Genomic DNA, 26,629 nt, shown 5'->3' with positions numbered 1-26,629 from the left:
GTTGTGGGTTTGGAGGAAAGGTGGCGTTTGGCAGAGAGGAGAAAGAGAACAGAAAGGGTTTTGGGTTGAAGAAGAGAGGACCCAATGGGTTTTGATGATGAGTCTGTGAGGAGAGAAGTGGAGGTTTGAAAACTGATGATACTTGGTCGAAGAAGCTGGAGCTGATGGAGGTGATGAGCAGAAGGGTTTTTATACATAGAAATCGAGTTTATTAAACTCAATTTCTATGTATAGAAACCGAGTTTAATATAGAAATCGAGTTCAGTAAACTCGATTTCCTAACGCCAACTTTCTGGGCAAATCGACTCCACTGCACTCGAATTGTTAGAAATGCAATAAGTTTGAAACGTTGGTTAACTTATAATATAGTATGTGTTTTATAGTTATTTTTTAAAAAAACCCGGAAATTCATCACAAACGTTTTTAGCGCAACAACTGTTAAAGGGCAATATAATTACATTTAAAAAAAAAAAAAAAGATTTAAAAGGTATTATAGTGTAAGGATATGGTTAAGCGGGCAATACAAAAGAAAGAAACAGAGAGAGAGTGAAGGGAGAGGACCAAATTAATTCAAAGTGGTGAAATGGCCGCAGGCCTCTCCTCTCGCGCGCTCTTCTTATCCATTAACAACAACAACAACAACAACAACTATCATCAACACCATTGCTCCCAAACCTTTCGCTTTAGTTTCGAAGAAAGAAGAAGAAGAAGAGTAAGTCGTAGTAGTAGTAGAAGCTTCTCTTCGCTTCCACTTTCTCTCTCCACCAGCAACGGAGTCTCTTCTCCTTCTTCTCGGCCAGTTCTTTGCCAGTCCTCCTCCACCGACCTTGATGTCGCCGTCCAAGCCGGACAAGATCGTCTTCTCAAGGTAAGGTCAAACTTTTACATTTTTTGTTTTGTTTCAATAGGATTGGGAGTATTTGCTTTGCTTTGCTACTTCATTTTTGTTTTGCTTTTGAAATTGCAGGTTCCAGCGTCTAGAATAAGGAATTTCTGCATCATTGCGCATATTGACCATGGAAAATCAACTTTGGCGGATAAACTGCTTCAAATTACTGGAACTGTGCTGAAGCGAGAGATGAAGGAACAGTTTCTTGATAACATGGATTTGGAAAGAGAGAGAGGCATCACTATCAAACTACAGGTATATTGATTCATTTCTCGGTTTCTTTATTGTATTCTTTGTCAACTTTACTAATTCACTGTTACCTTAGGTTTGTTGATTAGTTCTTGAAGGTTTTGTTAGATGCGATAAATTATTGCCGATTGTCCATAAAGTTTACACTCTAACAAGTCGAGTGTTGACAAGTTTCAAACTTAGGACCACTTGTTTTAATACCATGATAAATTACTGATTGTCTCAAAAGTTCAGGCCGTTAGCAAGTTGTGAATTTAATTATTTAACCATTATTCTAACAAGTTGTAATTTGAGTTTGATCGCTGTTTTGTATAGAAAGTGTGTGAAAGGAGGGGAAAGAAAGAGATAATATATCTTTAGTGTTAGGCATGTGAGACATTGTATCATTAAATGTGGTGAGGCACATCATTCAATGATGCATTTTGAGATCTATTTATAATTGACACCTTTAGTGTTTTGTGATCTATTTTTGGTTTCTTTGATATATCTTTAGCGTTTGAGAAATTGATTTAAGTTGTTTATCTATTTGTGACAGGCAGCTCGAATGCGTTATGTGTTTAAAGGTGAACCATATTGCCTGAATCTAATTGATACTCCAGGGCATGTGGACTTCTCTTATGAGGTATGCCAATGTTGCAAACTAGTTCGTCAATATATGGTGATCTTACTCGCTTTAATATTGCAATGATTTATCTTTAAGTATTTCTTGTATATTATCCTGCTAATTTCTATTACACTTATCATTGGACATTTTACCTTTGTGCTCTGACATTTTTCTCCAATGCTTGACTTAGTAGTATAAGAATGTAATACCCCATGTTTTAGACTAAGGGCATAGACATACTAAATTCAATTCACAGAAGTCTACATTCTTGGTCTTGTAAGTACTGTGTATCAATGCCCATATGTGTCCTTATTTTACTAATCTTTAGTATCGTCCAAAGTTGTAGATCATGCTGCCTCTGGTGTATGGCCATTTTTCTTCTTGTATCTCAATTTCATTGTAGCCAGATTGTGATGTAGTGTGTCATTGTTCAGGAATCCCTTTGCTTTAACATGAAAGGAATTAAATTTTTCCTGTATTCTTTTGCTTTATCAATGATTTTTGTGCACAGTTGTTGCTTCTCTTACATCTCTTCATATTACTAATTGTCTTGCCTTTGCCTATGTTAGAGACTTACAGTTACTCATTATTATATTTATATTGACTTCTTTATCTTATATTAGCTAAAGGGTATTCTTGTAATAATGTCATATCATCCTTAACATAAATATCTGCTATGGTGAGGGACTAATCAATCAAGTGCTAAACCTATTTTCTTCAAATCTTTCTCTGCCCACTCTTCTCTCCCTCTTTCTTTGCACGTAACCTTAGTCTTGCATAATTTACAACTTAACTGCCTACTTGAGTGATGAATCAAATAATTAAGCATAGATTTTCACAGTGGTTTCGACAGTCACTCGTTATCTCCATTCTCTGATGTGTTTCAGTCAGAAATTTAGTAGCATTGCATAGAATTAAATGAATGTTTTGGATTTTTGTTTTATTCATTTATCTACATCTAGGTTTCTCGATCTCTTGCTGCATGTGAGGGAGCTCTCCTTGTTGTAGATGCTTCTCAGGTGAATCTTTATCCACTTACATTAGTTGTTTTAACTTAATCATTCATAACATTAAACATGCCACATATAATGTGGTATGATGAAACTTGAAATTAGTTATTTTTCTTCTAAAACTCTTTTGTTACTAAATCCTCCACTGCTAGCATTATTGATTATGTTTATTATGTTGTAGGGAGTTGAAGCACAAACACTTGCTAATGTTTACTTGGCCTTGGAAAACAACCTAGAGATCATCCCTGTAAGTAGGTAGTTGTTCTCACTTTTATTTTATTATTTAGTTTTTGTTGATCTTGGTGAGATTTTTTATTTTAGCAAATTTTTGTAATTTTTTTCACATTAATGAATTATAGTTGCTTTAATTGTGAGTCAGTCATAAGCAGTTGGAAAGGCTTTTAAGCTCTTTGAATGCAGTGGTGATAATTCTTGAAAGCATATTCATGGGATTGGCTTTAGTGGCACTTTTAGTTTGAGACTACTTAGAAAATATATAGAGATGAGTGAAATGTAGTTGCTTTAATTGTGAGTCATTTATAAAAAGTAGGGAAGGCTTTTAAACTCCTTGAGTGCAGTGATGATACTTCTTAAAAGCATATCATGGGATTGGCTTATGTGGAACTTTTAGTTTGACATTGCTTAGATGATTTATATATTTAATCACCCTATTTGACGTAGAACAAAAGGGTCATGGGGTTGTTTTGGGAATTAAAAAATGATTTGATGAGAGTTTTGATGGCTATTTGGTAGAAGAAAGTGTGTGGGATTTAGGGTTTCAATAGGTAAAAGAAAAGGGTTTGATTTGGGGTTGCAAGGAAGAATGAAAAAAGAAGGTTTTATGGTGTTTTGGTGGCCCATGCATTTGTAGGACCCACATGTTGTGAGAGGGGTGCTCCATGAGATTGTCTCATAAGAATTTTCAGGTGTTTAGAGGCCGTGAATAGTACCACAAGAAGAGAAGAAGAAAAGAGAGAAAAGAAAGGGAGAAAAAAATACATGTAGGCCAATATGCCTCAATGCTCAAAGCACTCAATATTTTCATTAATAAACTCCCTCTATTTATTACACTGTGTACAAATATATGTAAGGACTCTTTCTTTTACTAGTACTATTAGGACTCCTCACTTGACTAGGAAACCAAAAACCTACTAAAAGACTAATTGACTAACTTGAACTCAAAGAAAACAAAACCCAAGATACTTAGGATCTCCAAAAAATTATAGACTCAATTAAACTACTAAAATACCTTTAATTTGCAGGGATTTTTTTCCCTTGAATACAAAATTGACCATAAAATTTTAAAATAAAAACCCAGATTATTTTTTTGGATTTGTAAACAAAACTTTATTGAAAAATAAAAAATAAAGGTACAACAAAAATATTTACCTGGGTACACGTGGAGTGTGTACAAAGGAAAACAAAATTCTATACAAAACTACATAAATCTCAAAATTCCAACAAAGAAGAAAAGGAAAGAGCACTAAAAGCAGTTATCCACTCAAATAGAGATAGAATGAAACTGCACTTCAACTCAATGATAGACCGCTCCTCCCCTTCAAAAGTTCCGTTGTTCCGCTCCCTCCATATAGTCCATATAATACAATGCGGAATAGCACCCCAAATAGAAGCTGCTGAATTCCACCGAAACCCTCCATGCCAACAAGCTAGCAACTCAACCACCCGGTTAGGCATAACCCAAGGAACTCCACCAAGTTGAACACAAACGACCATAAATTATAAGCATAAGAACAATGAAAAAGTAGGTGATCTACCAATTCCCCATCACTCTTACACATACAACATCAGTTGACAATACAAATATTCCTCTTCCTTAAATTATCTAGTGTGAGGATCTTTCCCTTAGCAGTTGTCCAAGTGAAAAAAGAGACCTAAGGAGCTTTCACCTTCCACTTAAAACACAACTTTTATTTCAGTTGGACTTCACATGTGGGCTCCATTAAATAAATCTTGAATAGTGAATTTGCAAAGTAGTAACAAATTAATCTTCCATGGCTGCATCCCTATTCCTAATATTAAACTTTTTTATTTTTGCAAGAAAAAAAAAATTCAAAATATGCTGCTGGAAACATGTATGCCAGCTGCTTGTTTATTGGTTTCCTCGTATGGCCAACTGCCCCTTTACATAGATGCGCTGTTTAGATTACTAAGGTCCAATCCTAAAATACCACTTCTCTTAACTGCCTTTGGGCCTTAAAAGAGGGCATGCTCCAGCCATGTTATGGACCTTATGGCTGCTTTGGCTGCTGCATTTTTTTTTTTTGATAACGAATAGCGTTATATTAAATACCAAAAAAGAGTATACAAGGAGAAAATTTAAACTAAAGCATGAAAAAGAAACATAGAATGGGATGTAGATGTGTTGTAAGAGTGGTTATGTAAAATAAATAAAGTGGTTTTTTGTGATGCAAAATGCATTTTTTTTATGCATAAGCGGATGAATGCTCTAAAGCATAAGGATTCTAGGAACTCCATTAAAGAGTATTGTATAGGAGTAGAACAGTACGATGCCCATCCAAAGAGCGTCTTCAAAAAGAGAAACTTGAGATTTGGAAAAGATAGTTCCTTTCCCTCAAACGTGCATCGATTTTGTTCCATCCAGTTGCACCACATTAGACAAACTGGAACTGCCCTTTAGAGTTTCACACTTCTGCTGCCGCATTATAAGCCTCTGAAGAGGAGTATTGGTTGAGAATATAAATGTAAATCGAATTTATAATGCTTAAATGGGTTATTCATCAATCATCATCAAATACTTAATAGTAAAGCTCTCAATTGGCCTTTAACAGTTTGTGCTGGGCATAAATTTTGATCTAATTGGTAAATCTTCTAAATTGGTTTTGGTGGCCATTAATATCATTGTGTGCCCATACTATCAGAAATAGCCCACTGTTTAGTACTGGGGAGCAAAAGCATGGAACTATATTTGACTGTGGGGGATTGTCAGTTAGAACGTCTAATGAAATAGTACCATGCCAGTTTATCTGGTCATCTAAACTTCATCAGATTTTTTTTGGCTCTTGCATGTCACAACTCACTTGTACTGATGCCATAGATAAATTCTTCTCAGTGGCCAGTGCTAATACTCATATGACATGCCACAGAAGCTCCAAAAAAACATGTCCATGTAACTTTACATGAATTTTTAAAAGTTTGGGATTACTTGCAAACTTCTTGATATTGTTTTTTTTCTTCAGTTGTTGATGTTTGTTTCATTTCATAATCCTTGGTCATGACAATGCATAGACAGGTGAAATTATATTTTTGTGTGATATTATCATTGACAGACCATTCTGTTACAGGTTTTGAACAAAATAGATCTTCCAGGTGCTGAACCAGATCTTGTTGTTCGGGAGATTGAAGAGGTTGGTAAAATGAAAGATTCTATGTCTAACGGGTGTGTCGCATGTATTGATGCTTGTAATTTTATTGGGTGGCTGGGATGCTGGAAAAGAGAATCATATACTATATAGTTAAAGTTAGGTCTTGGAAGCTGTGCTTTTGTCAAGTGGATATCCTCCCCTTTAGCTTGGATAGTCCTCACTGAAATATAAATACGTTAAAATCATCAAGCTAATTCTACTTGAGATGAAATTCTATTATCAAATTTCAATAAGTTGAAATTACAATTTTGACCAAATTCTATTATTAAAAGTTTGAAAAAATTAACCTGTTAGGGTGCAGCCTAGTGGTGGGAAGCTTGGGATGAGCTGAAGGCCCAGACATCCTTGGTTCAAATCCCCACTAAGAGTTCTACTGATTTCCTGATACATAGTTTTGATAGGTGGTCTTATGTATCCAGGGTTGGCTCCAAATGGCCTTTGCCTTGGTGAGGTTCCAATTCATAAAAAAATTGTTTGAAATTTTTTTTATTCATTAATTTAAGTTATTTTATTCATCTACGATAATTTTTATTTCTAATAAAAAAAATAATCTTACATGATAAGCAGTAGTCATATAACTTAAGGTGATTTTTTATTTTATTGTTTATTTTCTCTAATATTTATGATCTTACTTTACATATGAATTTTAATTAATCTATGTATTGCAGGAGCATACTGCAATTTGTATAATTTTTTAGGCCTATTGTCTATAAAATTTGGCTTTACTTGTTAATTGAAGGGGAGCGAACCCTCCTAAATTGCCCATTTCGGTAGGACAAAAGGCCAAATATGAACCAAACTCAATTCCACCTCTGGCTTTTTATTTTTTATTTTTTAAACCAATGCATCTAGCATTTAGTTTTTTTTTTTATCACTAGTATGGCATCTAGATTTTGTTTTGATCAGTCATATAGCATTTAGATATATATGGAAGAGTAGTATAACCAAGACCAACTGTTCATAATGGGCTACCACTTGCAAGAACTTTATTTATTGGGTTGAGATATTTTTTTCTTCAAATATAGTTCAGGTTCTATTTAAAAAAATAAAAAATAAAAAAATTCTATATCCATCCATGAAAATTAGAATATTCTACATTTTTTTCCTTTTGTCCACTCCTGTTAAGTTTTTTGCTGAGATGTCTAATGAAAGAGACAAAAATAGAATTTGGACAATATTTTAGGGACAAAAATAGAACATAAACCATATTCTTTTCATTCGTAAAATATAGGCTAAGTGCTATATTGGTCCCTGAAAGATGCATTCTGTCAGACACACCAACAAAAAACTTAATGAAAGTGGATGAAAGAACAAAATGGGGAACATTTTAAATTTTCAGAGACTGAAATAGAAAATTTTAAAATTTAGGGAAGAAAATAGAACATGGACTTTCAGAGATGAAAAGAATATTTTTGGCTATTTATTTTCATTGGTCATTTTACCACTACACCATTCTCCACTAGAAATTCTGTTTCACTTAGAAAATACTTGCACATCACGCTGAGTAATTAGCAAAACAGGGAATTAGCATGGTTCGCAATCTTGAAAAGGTGAATAGAGTGAAAAATGTAGAGCGTTATGGCTTAAGGAAGGGGATAGGAATACAAATAAGGACCCGAAGGTTATGTAGGGAGAAGACATAGGAGGAAGAGATAGGAAGAAGCATATCTGTTCCACATAGAAAATACTTGCACATCATGGTGAGCAATTAGCACAACAGGGAATCAGCATGGTTTGCAATCTTGAAAATGGTGAATGAAGTGAAAAATCTAGAGCATTATGGCTAAGGAAAGGGATAGGAATACAAATAAGACTGAACGTTATATGGGGTGAAGACATAGGAGGAAGACTGGAAGAGATAGGAAGAGGCATAATCTTGTGGAGAGAGGGAAGCAGAGGTGGGTGAAGATAGAGATGGAGACATGGTGAGAAAAGAAGACAGATAATGCTCTGCCAAATTTTTTAACATTAATTCATATCCATGGTCTTGATTTTGTTTTGTACAAAGGAGGTTAATGCACTGGCATCTCAAAACCCAGGAAATGTTTGAACTCATGTGAAACTAGCATTTTCCTTTGAATGATCTTTGGTGTGGGGGTATCCTTTAAGGATAGTGTTTGCTAATTTTTCCAATAGAGCTAAGAATGAGAATGCAATGGTGACTGAATAATTACCCCTTTTACACTGATGAAAAGAATTGACCCTTTTTTTGTATGCTTGTCTTGTTGATGGAGTGAAATAGTTGAACTTTTGAACAAGTGGAATGTTCCACTTGTGAGCCTAAGGAAGCGTTTCTTTAATAGGTAGTTCTATCTCTTTCAATCTATTTAATATATATTGCTCCTTGGCCCGCTTAAAAAAATCAATACTAATATTCTTTAGTTTTATTGTTATTGTTGTTGTTATCATCATCATCATCATTATTATTATTATTATAAAGAAATGCTACTAGAAGTTATGTTAAAACTTTGGCCCCTCCTTAATAATAACTTGATTTTTTTTTGTTCTTTTTTGTTTCATGAATTTATTTTGTGTTTTTTATATTAAGTTTTTTTTAACATACTTCAATATACTATAGTCTCTTTTACATATCCAAATTCATTCAAAAAACAAAGAAAATCTTTCCTATTTTATAAATGTCGGGAAACACTATTTGGATGTGATCCAACGGCTATTGCCTCGGCCTATTTTAGACCACTATCCAATTCTTTTGGAGGTAGGGGGAATGGCAAGGGGGAAAAGCCCATTCAGGTTTGAGAATATGTGGTTGAAGACAGATGGGTTTGTTGATGGAATTCAATCATGGTGGAATCAGCGTTCATTCTATGGTACTCCTGGTTTTGTGTTAGCCAAGAAGTTGAAGGCGTTGAAAGAAGATACCATACTATGGAATTGTAGGGAGTTTGGGAATGTAGGCATAAATAAGAAAAAAATTGCTGGAGGAATTGAAGAGGATGGATGCTAAAGAAGGGGTGTGGGACTCTTAGACGTGGAGAAGTGCGAAAGAGAAGAATTGAGGTCCCAAGTAGTGCGACTCGTATCCTTGGAAGAGATTTCTTGGAGATAGAAAATTAGAAATCGAGGATGTTATGCATTAAGGAAGACGACTATCATATAAAGTTTTTCCACAAGATGGCAAACCTTCACAGAAGGTACAATCATTTGGGTATTTTGGAGGTGGATGGGGTGTGTATGAGGAGGAATCTGAAGTGGCCTCTCTGATAGTACAGTTTTATCGAAAACTATACCAGGAGACTGAGGTATGGTGACCTATGGTGAAGGGTTTAGATTTTGAGCAAATAGGGGAGTTGGATAGGGGATGGCTTGAAAGGCATCCCTTTGTTCGTTAGTTCTCTGCTTTTTTGTAATTAACTTCATGTTTTTAGTATTTCTTTTCTCTTTTTGTACTTTTTGGCTACTTTGTGCTATCCATGCGTTTTGTAGTATTTTCAATGTACTTTTTCTTTCCTATCAAGAAAGAAAAAAAAAAGATTGGTGAAATAGCCTAGCTATAGGCTAAAAATCATAGTTATCTTTCAAGAGTGATAAAAAAACTAATAAGACCCTAAATTCTTTGTCTCTAGGACAGGATACTAAAAATACTAAAAGTTACTGACTTATTGTTTAAGGTATATTATTTTAAGCACACACACTATCATCTCTTTTATATGCCAAATTTTATTTAAAAAAGAAAGAAAATATTTTGTATTTTATAAATGTCTTTTAAGGTTCAAAACCTATTGAAAGAATATGAAGATTAGAGAAAATAATGAAGCTAGAATTTTAATAATAGAAGGGTAAATATTATAGTTACCTTTCAAAGTGATATAAAAAAAATCTAACATGACCCTAAACTTTTGGACTTTAGGTGTCATGCGCTGACTTATCATTGGCATGATATTGTCCGCATTGTATTGTCCCTCACCAATTAGAGTCCAAGGTAGGACCTCCCCCTACCTTGCTGATGTGGGACTCAACCAAGATTTGGTTTTACCTCACCTCACCTCACCTCACTGAAGAGGTCTTTTGGCCTTTTGGATCACCACAATCCACCCCCCTTAATTGCCACATGTCCCCATGTGGGATCTACCCACCATCCTGTCCGCATAGGGGATAGCTTTGATACCATTCTGTCATGCCCTTACTCATCATTGGCATGATATTGCCTCTTTGTTGAGTGACACAGCCTTATCCCTCAGGGTTTTAAAAGGCCTCAATAGTAATTAGAGTCCAAAGCCAAAAGACCTCTTAAGTGGGGTGAGGTGAGGGAGAACCAAATCTTGGTTGAGTCCCACATCACCTAGGTAGGGGGAGGTCCTACACCTTATATGGAAGCCTTGGACTCTAATTGGTATTGAGACCTTTTAACACCTTGAGGGATGAAGCTATGTGTCACTCAACAAAGAGGAGAATATCATGCCAATGATGAGTTGGGGCATGGCAGAATGTTGAGGCCTTTTAAAACCTTGAGGGATGAGGTTGTGTCATTTCCAAAGAGGACAATGTTATGCCAATGATGAGTTGGGGTGTGACATTAGGACTCTAAAAACACTGATTGTTATCCTTCATAAGTAGAGTTTTGACTTTGAAAAAGAAAAAATAATAAAAAAATGGCTTAGTCATTCAAAAAATCCTTCACAAATTAAGAAAATATAATGAATATGTTATTATTTTGTGGGTTTTCTTACATTAAGTATTAATTAATAACCACATGTTTGTATATAACCTTTGCCCCCGTTTGTGGAATTTATTGACAGTACACTTTTGGTGGGTTTATTTATTTATTTATATTTTTTTAAGTCAGAGGAGCATCTCTCTGTATACTTCTTGTATACTTGGATGAACCCCTTCAGTATCTTTTTTCCATGAATTTACATATCAAGTTAAAAAAATGGCCAATCGTTACTGCTATAGCCTCATTGCAGTATTCCTGCCCAAAGGTTTACAATTAGAAAGACATCATTTCTAGTGGGTCAATTTCTTAAGTGGTTCTAAGTCAACACATTTTCAATGTAGGTTGTTGGGTTGGACTGTAGCAATGCCATACGCTGTTCTGCTAAGGTCAGTTTTGATAATTTTTTATTTTTGTTACACATGGCATGCATCTTTACTCATCCAAATGTATGGTAAAGAGTCTATATATATATATATTTGGTGTTCCTTCTCTTATGTAGGAGGGAATAGGTATAACTGAAATTCTCGATGCGATTGTTGAACGGATTCCCCCACCCAAGGATACTGCTGAAAGGCCATTGAGGGCTTTAATATTTGATAGGTATATATTTGACTTGACCACATAGTTTTGTTGGAAATCAACTTGATGTTTCATTATTCTCTTGTTTTTCGTTTCTTATACCCATGTTCATACTTGTCTGCATTGTTTGTGTGCCTGAATGTTCCCTGTACATTTTTCTTCCTTCACTTGTTATTATTACTTTTACACTATTTTGAATGCTGGCACAGGAATATTTTGCAAACTAATATTATACAAGTTAAAATAAGTTTTCGTTCTTGAAGTCATTGAACTTAATATGCTTGATAAACTATTTTAGTCACAGATTTTAAAACTGTAAGATCTTCCAAAGTAAGGGAAACTGTATAGAGTTACATGACAACCACACCCCCCCCTCCCCCCTCCCCACCCCCACCCAAATAGTAGTACAATACTCAAACAATAATATCAGAAAACTATTCTTGGAGGGAGCCTAATAATTGTACATTTGAGGATTTGCAGAGCTTGGGGGATCAGCTTCTACCTCTTTTGTAGGCTCTGTATTTGATTGGTCTCAAGCTTGGGGATTCACATCTAGTGATTTAAAACAACAAGTCTATCACCTGCCTAGGTATTACCGGTTACCCATAACACTCTAAAGGCTGTAAAAGCAAGAGACCACAACTCTTGAGCTGTAGGACAGTGAAGTAGCAAATGCTCAACTGTTGATGATTGTTTGGCAAAAAAACAAATATATATATATATATATATATATATTTTGTGGAGAAGCAGTTTAAGGTTTCAATTGGGTTGGGTTTCTATTGGCTATTAATTTTTGAGATAGGTGGGACCTTAGGCCTAGGCCTAGAGTTGAGCCTATCTTTGACACAAGTTTTGTCACATGGACTTTGCCAAAATTTACAACCTAACTCAATTGTTATTATTGTGTCAATTAACCACAAAGACAAAGTTGGACCAGCTGGTTTCCGTCAATTTCTATAATTTCTTCTCCATGCATGTAGTTGCCTTAAATGTTCTGAAAAAATCTTCTTCTTTTGGTCAATTAATTGCCTTTGTGGTTATAGTACTTACATATGGCATTGAACTTCATCCTAAGTCATATATTTTGCTTCCTTGAATCTATATGCAGTTACTATGATCCATATAGGGGTGTTATAGTATATTTTCGGGTCATCGATGGGACCATAAAGAAAGGTGACAGAATTTATTTTATGGCCAGTGGGAAGGTGAAATACTTGTTCTAGTCTTCTATCCCCCTATTTTTATATTGATGGGATTATCTTCTGATTTGAGACCTTTTATTCATTGTTTTGTACACTACTTGTTGCTTTAATGCCATACTTGACTCAAAGTTTATTCAAAGTAGTGCTAATTTTTATACCATTTATTCATGAAACGACAGGATTATTCTGCTGATGAAGTTGGAGTTTTGTCTCCTAATCAGTTGCAAGTTGAAGAACTGTTTGCTGGTGAGGTAAATTAATACATCTCAATAATTTGGTTATAGTATGATATGTATCTGCATGGCTTCAAGTAATTTGTTCTTGTTGCTACTGCTCTTTCTCTCTCATATCCTCGCATGAGCATGCATGTGCGTGAGAACACACACACAGAGCGACATGGAGCTGATATGGGTACTAAACTATATGAATAGGCAGTCCTATTTTGGTGTGCAAATGAAATTAGGTCAGTAGTGGAATTATATGGTTGTCCAAAGAAGTCTTCCTCTTTAGATTTTCAATTTCATATTTATAGATTAAACATGATTCTTACCTAATACACCACACCTCCTGTTTATGAAGCAGAACTTGTGATAAACAAACAGGTAAAGAAGTTTAATTTTTCTAGCTAAAAGTGTCAATTTTTATTTCGATCAAAGCCTAAGTTTCTTACTTATATTAAAAAATAAAGTAAAAATCAAATCCTAAGTTTCTTTGCGGAAAAAAACTCTGTGGGGCGGGATTGTGGAGGCATATTAGAAGTGTGCAGTTCAAAATTCCATGGTCTATTAGAATCCCCTCCTTGCCAATATGTGGCCTTTAAATCTTAATCAGAGCTAACATCACTCTCTCTCTCTCCCCCTCCCTTTTACCACTATTCTGTGGTCTTTTTCAAATTGCAGTTAAAAAACATGCTATGGTGAGTGACTCTTTGATATTAGGGATGGAGTAGTGCATTGGACCAGTCTTTGTGAGGCCAGTGCAGGATTGAGATTGGAATCTTTTAACAAGTTGTTTGACCTACATTATACTGAACAGATTCAGTTTGAGACAAAGGATAAAGCATGTTGGATTCTAAATATTGTATGTTGATAGCGCGGGCAAAACTTGGAGTGATGGTGGTTAGGGCTGCTGTGATCTCTTGTGCAACAATGATGGTGACTTAAATAGAAAACATGTTATTTTCTTTCTTTCAAAAACACAATGGAAATTTTTTTTTTTGGGGAGGTTTTGGTTGTTTGGGTACAAGTTTATGGTGGTCGAGTTGTTGTGATTGGTGGATTTTGGGAGTCAATAGGAAAACTATGTCAAATTTTGCTACGATACCAAAATTGATGCAAAATAACGAGTTCTGATACAAAAATTGATGCACATATTCTCAAAGGAACTGAGAATCAACAAAGATATACAAATAAAATAAACCTAGAACCAGCATTTAGGATTGGTTGGAAGTAGCACCAAGCAAGAGAAACAAGACCTAGGAATCAACACTTGGTTGGTTGGAGTAAGCACCAGATCATAGAAAAATTTTCAACTGAAATTTATTTATCATGAGCTTGTCTTCATAGGAGTACAGTAGCAGGTTTATATGGACTACTAGGACTAAACCCTAATCCTAATTGACTTGGGTCAAAGCCCAATTATTGAATTATGAAAATAACCTTGACTCTAGGAAATAAAATAAAATACTAATTAGCTAATAGATGTAGAGTAAAATCCAATGTACCAATAGTAAAGATACAATTGACATCTAAAATTAAATAAACTAAATTAAAATAGAATTTTCTTCGCGCTCCCTGCATCATACACTTTAACCTTGTTGTCTGGAGTTTTATCAAAGCAATAATCCTTGGTTTCACATTTTCTAATGAAAATGTTGTTGCCAATGCTGTGGAAAGACATTGATAAATCTGTATAACTATGTCTCATTCTACCTTTTCAGGTAGGCTATCTTTCAGCTTCTATAAGATCAGTTGCAGATGCTAGGGTGGGTGACACAATTACACACTACAGTAGAAAGGCGGGAAACTCACTTCCTGGATACGAGGAAGCCACTCCTATGGTGTTCTGTGGCCTGTTTCCTGTTGATGCAGACCAGTATTGATCTATTGCTTGTTCTTGTCTGTTTTCTGAATTCTAGAATGGAACTTTTGTGCCCCCTTGGCTCTGGATTCATTCTATTTCTTCCTATGTTGCCAGGTTCCCTGAGTTGCGTGATGCACTTGAGAAACTGCAACTCAACGATGCTGCGTTGAAGGTGCAGTAGTATATGACCATTGTGCTATATAAACTAAGCACCTCTTTTTTAAGTTTCCAGCCATGAAATGCATCTAATAATCATGTAAAAGCTTATGTTGAAGTTTGGTAGGCAAGATTGATGTGAAAAGACTCAAATTTCCAATACTCTTGTCTAATTTATCCTTGTTAAAAATGATTACCTACAAAAAAGAAGAAGGTTTAAGTGTTAGAATTGTGTGGTTAAATGATTAAATTTACCTTATCCCAATAGCTTAAACTTTTGGGATAATTGGTAATTTAACAATAAGCATTTCTAAAGAAATTGATTTTAATTTTGTGATTAAAAAATATACATTTTTCTTTAAGGCATTAAGTCCTTATCTTATACAAAATGAGTCTTATAAGATAAAAGATTGGCCCTAGACGCTCTAAGGGTAACTTTTGGTCCAAACATCCCTATATAAAATCAAATGTTGATACATACATATGTAAATTTGGTTGGAAACACTTGAATAGTCAGGATGATTTAAAGGACTTGACATCTTGCTTGCACACTTACTAATCAAAGTGAAGTACCCATGTTGGATATTCTAGAATGGCATTTCACTTTTACAATTTCAACAAACATTTCAATAAATGTTGGTTTTATAAATTGGGTTACGATAAAAGGGAAATTGACATTTGAGTGGAGTTTTAACATGTTCTAGTGAACAACGTGACTCATGCTTTTTCGAAGGATGTGCTCATTTGAAAAACATGGGTTTAATTGAAAAGATTGAAAATTAAGTTTCATTTTGCACTTTTTTCCCGCTTTTTCTTGCCCTCTATAAAAGAACTTAATAAAATTTTCTTAAATGTCCTCTGTCAATCTTTATGGTTAAGTCTAAGGTGGCTTATTGTTTGAAATTTAATTGATTGCTATGCCAAGGGATAAGCTTTACATGATTGTCAAACTACAAAACATAAATTCTTTATTTGCTATCTGGCTCAAGTTTCTGCAATATGACTACCCCATATATGTTAAGTTGTTATACCTCAAGTGTTTGACGTTGACAGAGAGTGAGCCGACATTGATAAACTGAATTTAAGCTGCTTTCCTTGATTCGATAACATTTATGCAGTTTGAGCCAGAGACCTCAAGTGCCATGGGTTTTGGCTTCAGATGTGGGTTCTTGGGTCTTCTCCACATGGAAATAGTTCAGGTATGCTTTCTTTTCTATGAAGCATCTGCCATTTTCCTCTAGTGATCTTTCACCAGTAATTTAAAATGTGTCTGAACCTTTCAAGTCTTGTATATGCCCTTACAAATTTTTCTGTCTTTACAGGAGAGGCTCGAGAGGGAATACAATCTGAGCCTGATCACTACAGCGCCAAGTGTTGTATATAGAGTGACTTTTGTAAATGGTGATACTGTAATTTCTTCTCGATCCTAAACTCATTGCATTTGTTTTTATTTACATATTTCAAGAATATGAGATGAATGTTTATATTTATCTATTACTAACTGCCATCTATGCGTAGGTTCCAAGCTCTTAGGGACAGGAAAACTTGAAATTTTGATTAGGACAAAGTTTGGCTTCAAATTTGTTTGAAGCCATCTTCCAATTCATTATGTAACAATTTATAAGACTATCCATGTGTATTATTTAAACAAGTGACATGACTCATTAAAAAAGTCATGTGACTAAAACTACACATGGATAGTCTCTTCAATTGCCACATTATGGGTTGAAGCAAATTAAAATTTTTCCTTTTGATTAAGTGGCAACATATTTCTTATTTTCTTATCAAAATTAACTCTGCATCAATGATTTGTAAGAATGATGCATTTTTAAGGTTTTAGTATGGTTGTCATGTTCTCACACATTAGCCTACACTAACCATAACGATATATTCATTTGGCTGGGGAATTCAAGAGCAATAGGTAAGTTTATTGGCAAACTAACTGTACAGCCAACAAATTTTCCTTTCCTTTTTCTCCATGCTAGTATGGAAAAATACCATTAGATAGGTAAGTGAGGACAATTTTAGTGGGATGCCCTTTTGGCGTAATCTTCAATTTAATATCTATATTTGGGATTTGTTACACTGTCACAAATATTTGTCTTGTGTCTTTGTTAATAAGTAATTTTCATAACATTACCGACATAGGAAAAATTGGAGAATTTTCTATGTTTGTTTGTGGTGGGTTGGATAGGAAAAATTGGAAAATTTTTCTATGTTTGCTTGTGGTGGTTTATGGTTTAGGAGGATTTATGGATCTAGGGTTTAGACTTTATAACCTTTTAAAAGAAGGGTGTTGTAGGAGAGGGCAAAGATTAGATTGAGGTATGAAAAGAGGGAAGAGGAAACAATATCAAATTTCTCCACAATATGTTAATAGTGTGGTTGTGGTGGGTTTAGGTTTTAGAAGATTTGGGCATATTGGGTTTAGAACCCCTCGAGAAGAATGGCTAGGGTTCAAAACACAATATTTAATTGATGGTTAAAAAGAGAAGTAAATGAAATAAAAAAGTTACCTATCAAAAAAGAGAAGTAAATGAAATGAAATAGAATGTTTTCTAAAATCTGTGAATGGTAATGTGAATAGTACACGGTGAGTAGTGCCACTGAACACTAATGTTAAAAGTAATTCATTTATAGTACCAATGAACAGTAACCGAAAGAAAGGTTAGAGGAAGAGAAGAAAGAAAGAAGAGAACGGGAGGAGAAAATAACCCTAATGCAACGTGCTTTAATACTCAAAACACTCAATAATTTATCAATCAACTCTCATTTGTTTGAGTACAATAAAGCACTTACATAGACTCTATTCCTAACTTCTAGGAGGACTAGGACTTCTACTTTAACTAGTAAACCAATACTATTTGAATTAAACCACAACCCATACATAAAGACCCATAAACAAAATAAGACTTACTAATAAAAGAAAACTCATGGCCCATACCCAACATTGTTAGATTACTAAAATACCCTTAACTCTAGAATAGCAAATACAATATAAAAACCTAATTAACTACCATAGACACTTATTCTTGGGCTTTTCCTTAACCTTAGGCTTCTAAAGAGGATAATTTTTCTCGAACCATGCTATGGTTGCACCATCAGGGGGCATTTGGCTATTGCTTATTTCATTGAAATTTACAGAAGAAAAAAGGTATTGAGCTTGAGGGAAACATAGGGGCTGAACTGGGACCTGATATAAAGGATTCAGGGTCTTGATCAGCAGTGGTTTCAGCAGATATTTTGCCAAGAATAATAGCTGACAACTTATCCAGTGTTTCTTTAATAGGTGATAATTATTTGAGCATTGCTTCTATGATTTCACCTTCCCACTTAATTGATTCAAAGTCTTCTTTGTTCCTTCATATTCTTGAGAAAAAGCCTTAAACACTCTAATTCCACATTAGTCATCATTATCTTTGATGAGAAAATTTGTTGAGAAGTTGGTGAAAGCAAAATTTCAACAAAGAACTTGTAGTAATATTTCAGCTCTAATACCAAATTAATGTAGGGAAAATTGGAGATGTTGTCTACATGTGCCTGTGGTCAATTATGGTTTAAGATGATTTGTGGATTTAAGGTTTAGTACCTTTTAAAAGTAGGGTTTCATAGTGAAGGGACATTATTTGATTTATGGTTGAAATGATGGAAAGAGAAATGGAAATCGAATTTGTCCACAACCTATGAACAATGTGCATGAACTGTGTGGGTGAGCAATACTCGTGAACACTTTTACAAGAGAGAGAAGAAGAAAAAGAATAAAAGAGAGAAAATAAGAGAGGAAGAAGAATAATAGGGCTAACATGCCTCAATACTCAAAACACTGGATATTTTATTAATCAACTCCTCCTAGTTTGAGTACAACAACATATTGATTTACCCTATATCTTAACTTCTCCTAGACTCCTACTTTACTAGAAAACCAAACCCTAATGGACACAAACCAAAGCTCACACATAAAATCCCAACTAAATAAGACTTAATCATAAAATAAAACCCAAGGCCATCAACTATGGCCATTGGCCTGCGCCCAACAATTGCAGAATTACTAAATACCCTTGATTCTAGAATAACCAAATATATAACATATAAAAACCTAATTAACTATAACGGACACTTACTCTTGAGTTTTGTCTTAACCTTAGGCTTCCAAAGAGGGCATTTTTTCTCTAACCACGCTTTAGTTACACCATCACCATCATCTATTACTTCACAGCAATGCTGTCATACTTTTATTTCTTTTCATTGATCTGATGTCCATATTTTCTGAATGTATATTGATGATGTTATATTCCCTATTTGCAAATAAACCTCTTTTATTTAAACTAGCTGTCATGTTGACCTCATTGCCAATTTCAATCTCAATATTCTTAAAGGTTGAATGCTCAAACCCATCTATACTTCCTGAACCTGGAAAGAGGAGGTTGATTGAGGAGCCATTTGTTAAGGTTATTTCTTGTACCTTAAGATATTTATTGCAACTTGAGATATTTATTTCTTTCGTTAGAACTATGGTTAAATGCTTAAATTCACAATTTCCTAATAGCTTAAACTTTTGGGAGAATCGGTAATTTAACATAGTATCAAAGCAAGAGATCTTAAGTTTGATTTCTGACTCTACTCTACCTCCCATTACCACATATTGGGCCCCACTACCATTTCCTAATAGCTTAAGTTTTTGGGAGAATCTGTAATTTAATAGCTTCATTTAAATGTTAAATTAATCAAAGATAAAAACGTATTCGATTTTTGGCTTGAAAAATTATGTGTTATTTCATTTTGAAGTAATACTTACAGATTGAGATGCTTACGCCAAAAGACTATATTGGTCCACTTATGGAGCTGGCTCAAGACAGAAGGGGAGAGTTTAAAGAAATGAAATATATTACTGAGAATAGAGCATCACTCACCTATGAGTTACCTCTAGCAGAGGTAATGTTTTGCATTATTGTATTCAAGTTGCCTAGATCAACTCCCTTGTAGATCTCTGTTTAGCTAATGTTTTCTTTTCTTATAGCATCTTGATCCATTTTATTCTTGTTTTACCTTATCTGTTTTGTAATCTTTATATTACAGATGGTAGGTGATTTCTTTGACCAGCTGAAGTCCAGAAGTAAGGGTTATGCCAGCATGGAATACACATTTGTTGGGTAAATGGATATAATTTTTGTCTTCTCTATTATATGGAATTGATAGTATAGATTTTTTTTTTTTTTTTTTTTTGGCGAAATGAATAAAAAATTTCATTCTAAAAAATTGAAGGTTCTCAACTTTCCCTTTTCTGACTTAATGGATGACCTATGTATTTTAACATTTTGCAAGGGAGATGCTTTTTTATCTTCTCAATAACTTATCATTTATTCTGACCTTTTGATTTACAGGTACAAGGAAAGTGAATTATTAAAACTTGACATTCAGATTAATGGTGATAGTGTGGAACCATTGGCTACTATTGTGCACAGGGATAAGGTGATTCTAGTTTTGTTTAAATCATGGTAGTTATATATAGATTCTTAGGAAAAGTGTATATATATAGTACGTACATCTTTGTGTGTGTGAGAGAGAGAGAGAGAGAGAGAGAGAGAGAGAGAGAGAGAGAGAGATATGTTACTTATATTGTTGTGTCCAACATGTATGTTCTGAGCTGGACACTCTACTACGTGTTTGTCAAAATTTAACATTGAGAAAGGTGTTATGAAATCAACTCTAGCGGCCTTTTTTCAGGCATATGCTGTGGGAAGAGCTTTGACTCAAAAGCTGAAGGAGCTTATACCTAGACAAATGTTTAAAGTACCCATCCAAGTAAGATATTCTCCTTTTTTAGTTTATGCAACATTAATTCTAAGTAGCGCAAAAGCCTCGGTGTGATAATGTTTACTGCTTTATTATTGAAACAATTGCTTAAATGCCATCCTCAAAGTGCAACATGAACTTCCCACCAAAAATGCCTTCTACATTCTTTTTCCTTTTTTGCAAACATGGATTGGAAATTTTTGATAGCAAATGAGCTCTAGCTAATGGCACTTAATTCTCTCACAACAATGGGAGGGCATTGTAACTTACCAAATTTGAATTTGTGCTTTGGAGTTTGGATTCTACTTCTCCCGTAAACATTCCCAAACCATCTAGTAAACAAAAAAAGTCAATAATAAAACTTGACCCAAATTATTGCTCGTGCAGTAGAAATTTTGCTATAGCTTATTTTGAGAAACATTGAGACTTCCAAATCTACCTCTTAACATTGTGATGGATGTCTTCTCTCACTGGATAGGGATGCATGGAAGGCATCTTGAACTACTAATAGACTTTCTTATTACTTATTTTAAAAAAAAAAAAAAAAAAAAACAAAAAACCCAATAGATCCTGAGGATCTTGAATTAAACTAAACCAGCAGCTTACTCATGAAAGAAAACCTAAAGTTAGAGTTGATATCAGCTAGACTAGGCAATCCAGCGTCTCAAGTTTGCCCCTTATCAAGCTTCTGAGACATCTTATCTTTGCTTTTTCTTGAACTTCTTGTTGGCATCTAGGCTGAGAGTAATTTAAAATTATCTTATTTGATCACTCTATTTTGCCTCCAAATAACAGATACATTTATATGTAACCACTAAATTAAAATTGAGGTATATGAGATTTATGATTTGAAAAGCATGAACTTTACTACTAGACCGATTGCCAGGAATTCACTTATGTACCATTTTTGGCTCCTAGTTTTCTACAAGTTCATGGAGAAGATTGGCTACATCTGCTTTAGCAATGAAGTTGCACCAAAACCATGATTACTTAGGGCATGTTTGGTAAATTGTAATAGACACTGTAATGTAATAATTATTTTTATGGTTTAGTTATTCTTTAGTTTGGTTATGTTTTTATTACAAGAAATAATCATTTCTTATGAATAGCTATTCTTCAAAATAAGGAATAATTATTCCTCTTTAACAGGTTGTATTAGCTATTTCTTAGTAAGTGCAATAATATTAAAACTTAATATATTTCCAAATAAACAAACTTTTTATATACATCTAACAATTATAAAAGTAAAAAATCATAAAAATTAACACATATCTCTCTTAAATTTTAAAAATAACAATTTTTAAGGAAATATAATTGTATAAGTAAGAAATTTCCTAAAATAAATGTTAAGTTTCATTCTAATGTTATAACTCACAACCAAACAAATGAACATGTTTAGTTATTATATCACAACACATTTTATTTCTAGTAATAAAGATTATAATTCCTGTCGTAATCCTCATTCAGTGTACCAAATATTCCCTTAATATATATGTATGTGTGGAGGACATACCACAATCTATAGTTGGTGTCTTTGTATTATGAAGTTTCCTACAATTGACTTGAACTGTTATAGCTCCAAATACATTTGAATTCACTCAGTACCCTGGTTGTCTTAGTGTCTTAAACCACTAAAATATTTTCTTACTTGTGTTCAATTTTTCCCCCTCACTGATATCCTATTCTAGTATCATCTATATACACAGAACACATAATTCTGGGCTTCACTTTGTTAACTCTTATTAGCCAGTAATGCTAACTTGGTTGCAACATTTATGTCCTATATCCATTACAGGCTTGCATAGGTTCAAAAGTGATTGCTAGTGAATCTTTATCAGCAATTAGGAAGGATGTTTTATCTAAATGCTATGGTAAGATGTTCTTCTTTCTTTTAAGAATGTTTGGATATATTTGAAGTCTAGTCTTCTCACTCATGTAGGATCTTCTGTGTATCTACTTTGCTCAAACATCTCTTAAGGAAGTAGATAAATGTTTATCGTAGGATATACAGCTGCCAGATTGTAATTATGAATTGAAACCTCTAGCCAGCATCTTGGGGCCATCCCCAAGGGATTTTTCCCTATAATCCGTCCCACACACACCCGTGGGAATAGTCAAATACTTGAAGAGCTTTGAACACCCTTGGTAGTAGGGGGAAAATAAGGATTGTAATTTTGGAGGAGCACAATTCCTTTCTCTTGCCTTCATCTATCAGCTTTGTATATATTCTGTAATGCAAGGACTTACAAAACCTTTTTTCTCTAATAAATAGAAAATGTTAATTTTTACTTTTTCTGAGTTAACATTTCCTTCCTTTTGTCCCTCATGTGACTGGTGTTGATAACTAAATAACATGAATGTTTTTCATTCTTGTTAATTCTTGTAGGTGGGGATATTTCAAGGAAGAAGAAACTGCTTAAAAAACAGGTGCTGCACTTGCCAAAATTTATTGGATTTGTTAACAAATTATATTTTGTATTGATGTTGCAAGGATGCAAGTACAGCAGAAAAGCATATAATCTTATTAATTGGTGGTCATTTGATGAAGTGCTAACTACGAACCTCTGCTCAGGGCTACACTTGAATAATTAATATTTTAGATTTTGGTTGAAGAGTCCATTACTCAAAGTGGGAAACCTTTTTTTAAAAGATGAAATAATATGTTCAAAGAGCCGGGTATGCTCCATGGATGTGCTTCGAATTATGTCGGCTCCTTGACCTGAAAGTACTGAAATATAAGACATAGGTATATATAAGAAAATTGGTGGCATGTTTCATTAACTATGAATCCCAATCTAGGAGGCATGTTGCATCTCCTATTGTTCCTCTAGCATTTTGCTCCAGTCTTTTCAGAACTGCTTTCTGCATGAAATCTTCATTTGCATTTCTTGTAATGCTGTTCTTTCCACAATTTCCATGGTCAGACTTTGATTGGCAACCATGATTCTGTGAGTTCTAGATCAAATTGATAGGCTTTTAATGAGTTCAGAGCTGCATCAATCTGAGATCTCAAAAGTGTCAAACAAGACAAGTAAATTGTGATTGCTATATACTTGCTGCAACAAAGAAAGAATGTAGAAAAGAAAATTTATTGAAAATTGTAGCAATATAATGGAAAAAAGTCACTTACATCCTAGAATTGCCTTCAGAATTAGCAATACAGATGTAGGGTTGAGATAGTTACCCATTGTGATGATGACGTGTATGTCTTTCATTTCTAGATTCGTCTTGTTATGTCTAGCTGAGAAGCATATATGAGGTGAAATATGCCCTATGTGGAAGGTTGATTATAGTACTAGCTTAAAGATTGGAGGTTACGCTGTTAAAAATGCTTACTTGCTTTACTTTACAGTCTCAACATTAAGTGCCAATAGGAGATGGTTATTCAAGAAATTGATCTGCTTTGTAATTGTTTCCTTATGGACATGTTCACCTTGATATTATTTTATTTATCTTTCTAGGGGTTGGTGGTGTGTAGATATGCGTACTAACACGTACTAAGACTGGTTAAACTGGTCTTGAAGACCATTGTATTTCAGAGGATTCCTATCTAGATAAATTTTGTTTGAAAGGACCATGGAATGTCGTGTTTGAAGAAAATTTAAAGAAAAATAAAAACCTAGGTGCTTTAATATGTGCAAACAAATATGTGCTTTAGGTACAACTCATCTTACATTGTCAGACAACACGGGAAGAGTTACCACTATTGGTAGTTCAATTGGTAGTTCAATATTGGAAATTTGCAATATCACTAGCATCTGTCTATGTTATTGTGGAATGGGAGGAGTATTCGTTATCTAATAGATCAGAGGAAACAAATTCTTTCAAATTTGTTAGTAAATTGTAACTGTACATATTAAATGTTTCCAATACAGTTTTATTGTTTGTATTCAACTGTAGCAAAGCGAAAGGTCTTTTAGTTTGTAGTAGTTTGTACTTGAGCTTTGTATATTTAACTGACTATTCCTATAATGTAAAATCCGTGATTTGCAGTTAGTATTGTGCATAAGTGTTTCCTTTTTTTTTTTACCAGGCTGAGGGAAAGAAAAGAATGAAGGCAATTGGTAAAGTTGATGTACCCCAAGAAGCCTTCATGGCTGTCTTAAAACTTGAAAAGGAGGTATTGTGATCATAATTCTTTGTAGCAAGAAATGATGTGAAATTATTGTGAAATTACAGTTATTGTGGGAAATATGAGAAGCTTTTGCAATATTTTCATCTTTGTTTTCGTGCTGTTAGTTTAGGTACTCATTATGATGTTTTGTTTTAACTTTTTTTTTGGGGGTAAGTATTAAGTTTTTTAATTTTAAATCCAGTTATGATGAAATGCATGTGGGAAAGAAACACTGCCCTTTTAAGAATTTTCTTCACCATTGAGACCAACGATGGCTTATCAATCTAATACTTTATATTTGTCTTGTGTGTATGGATGAGGGGTCCAATCAAGGACGTCACCGGCCATAAAACCTATATTGGTACTCCAAAATGTCCTGGATAAAATACCAGTTTATACTCTGTACTAGAGATTTTTCGGGTGTTTTGATTGGAATTGATATGTAGGCAAGTACAATAAAAAATAGTTAAAAGATATTTAAAATGTAAAAAATATAGTTATTTAAGCTAATATTTTGGCTTATTAAATATGTGGATTTTAAATCTCTCTCTCTCTCACACACTCACACACAACCTTGAAATGATACGCTAGTATTAACTAGTACTGAAATATTTCATTTCCCTATCCAAATCGAAACGATTTTTAGTACAAAATTGACTATCTTTGCGCCAATATAAATTAGGAAACAATTGGTTTAGACCAAAAATACAGGACAAATTAGAGAACATAATTAATTTCAATTTTTTTGGCCAACTCATCAATTTGTAGGCATATAAATTATGACAATTCATAGATTAACTAATGTGACCCCAAGTTAGAATCCAACATGTTAGTTAGGAGTCTCACAACTCGGTACTATTACCTCTTGTCCTTTATAAAGTGAATCAAGGTTCAGATCTCTGCTCTCTTGACTATCAAAATTAAAAAAAAAAAATATTCATATTAAAATTGTTGAAATATAATTCTGATACAACGTTAAAAAAATGTGAAACATAACTTTGATTATGTTTAAAAATGTAAGATATAAATCCTATATGTGAAACATAACTTTGATTACCTTTTTAAAGGTAAGATTTAGCTCTTATACCATGTTGTAATTGATGAAGCGTGAAATATAATGTTATAATTGTTGAACTATAGCTCTAACACTATATTAGAATTTAAGCTAAACTACACTTTACTACCTCCAAATTTGAGGTTATTCAAAACTTTCAATGTACACTATAGACTATTACTATGATATCAATATTCACCTTCTTTTATAATATGTCGTATTTTTGCCATTAACCTGGTTTAAAACAAAAGGACAGGAAAACAAAATTTGTGTCCCAAACAATGTTGTCAGGGTGGGTTGACAGTAAGATTTTAATGGATGATGAAGGGACACATTGTTATTATTGTTGTGGTACTTGAGGGTGTAAATTGTTAATTTTCAATAAGGGTGTAAATAGATTCTAGCCTAGAATCTATGTTGACATTGGAATTAAGATTTGAGAGTGAATAAGAGAGAGAGAGAGAAAGTAGAAGCACAAAGTGATCAATATGGTATAACTTGATAGCCTACGTCAATAGTAGATAACCTTAGTTGCTATCATCTTTAATGTTTTGAATTGTTTGTGATAATGAACCCATTGAAAGGTAAATAATAGACTAAACTATGAACTAAACATAGGATTACTTTATTTGTATTACAAGTAAAGTAATTGCAAGTAGGATTATAATTGACTAATAGATGTCCCGCACATATATCCATATATAAGTAACCATAATTAATTAAACCCTAAAAATGCCATTACATGCATGTGCCTATTTTTTTTTATCAAGTGTATATGTATATTTGGTTTTTATATTTGACGTTTTCAATATAAAAAT

At 33.9% G+C, this 26,629-nt stretch overlaps 1 protein-coding gene across 1 annotated transcript; it reads left to right on the top strand.

Moving 5' to 3' along the window:
- Nucleotides 1-516: 516 nt before the first annotated feature.
- LOC126704406 (translation factor GUF1 homolog, chloroplastic) lies at nt 517-24,855 on the top strand. Its single transcript, XM_050403411.1, has 22 exons — nt 517-868; nt 968-1,144; nt 1,674-1,760; nt 2,705-2,761; nt 2,934-2,999; nt 6,076-6,138; nt 11,173-11,217; nt 11,331-11,431; nt 12,519-12,615; nt 12,792-12,863; nt 14,552-14,706; nt 14,809-14,866; nt 15,969-16,049; nt 16,173-16,259; nt 19,227-19,298; nt 19,648-19,782; nt 19,927-20,000; nt 20,232-20,319; nt 20,575-20,652; nt 22,439-22,514; nt 23,030-23,070; nt 24,677-24,855. Exons 1-22 carry the CDS (start codon nt 584-586, stop codon nt 24,770-24,772), a joined length of 2,091 nt encoding a protein of 696 aa, XP_050259368.1. The 5' UTR covers nt 517-583; the 3' UTR covers nt 24,773-24,855.
- Nucleotides 24,856-26,629: the final 1,774 nt, after the last annotated feature.

The sequence above is a fragment of the Quercus robur genome, chromosome 10, assembly GCF_932294415.1.
Source record: "Quercus robur chromosome 10, dhQueRobu3.1, whole genome shotgun sequence".
Taxonomy (NCBI): Eukaryota; Viridiplantae; Streptophyta; class Magnoliopsida; order Fagales; family Fagaceae; genus Quercus; species Quercus robur.
The sequence above is the reverse complement of the archived record's forward strand: the minus strand, read 5'-3'. Positions and strand labels throughout refer to the sequence as shown.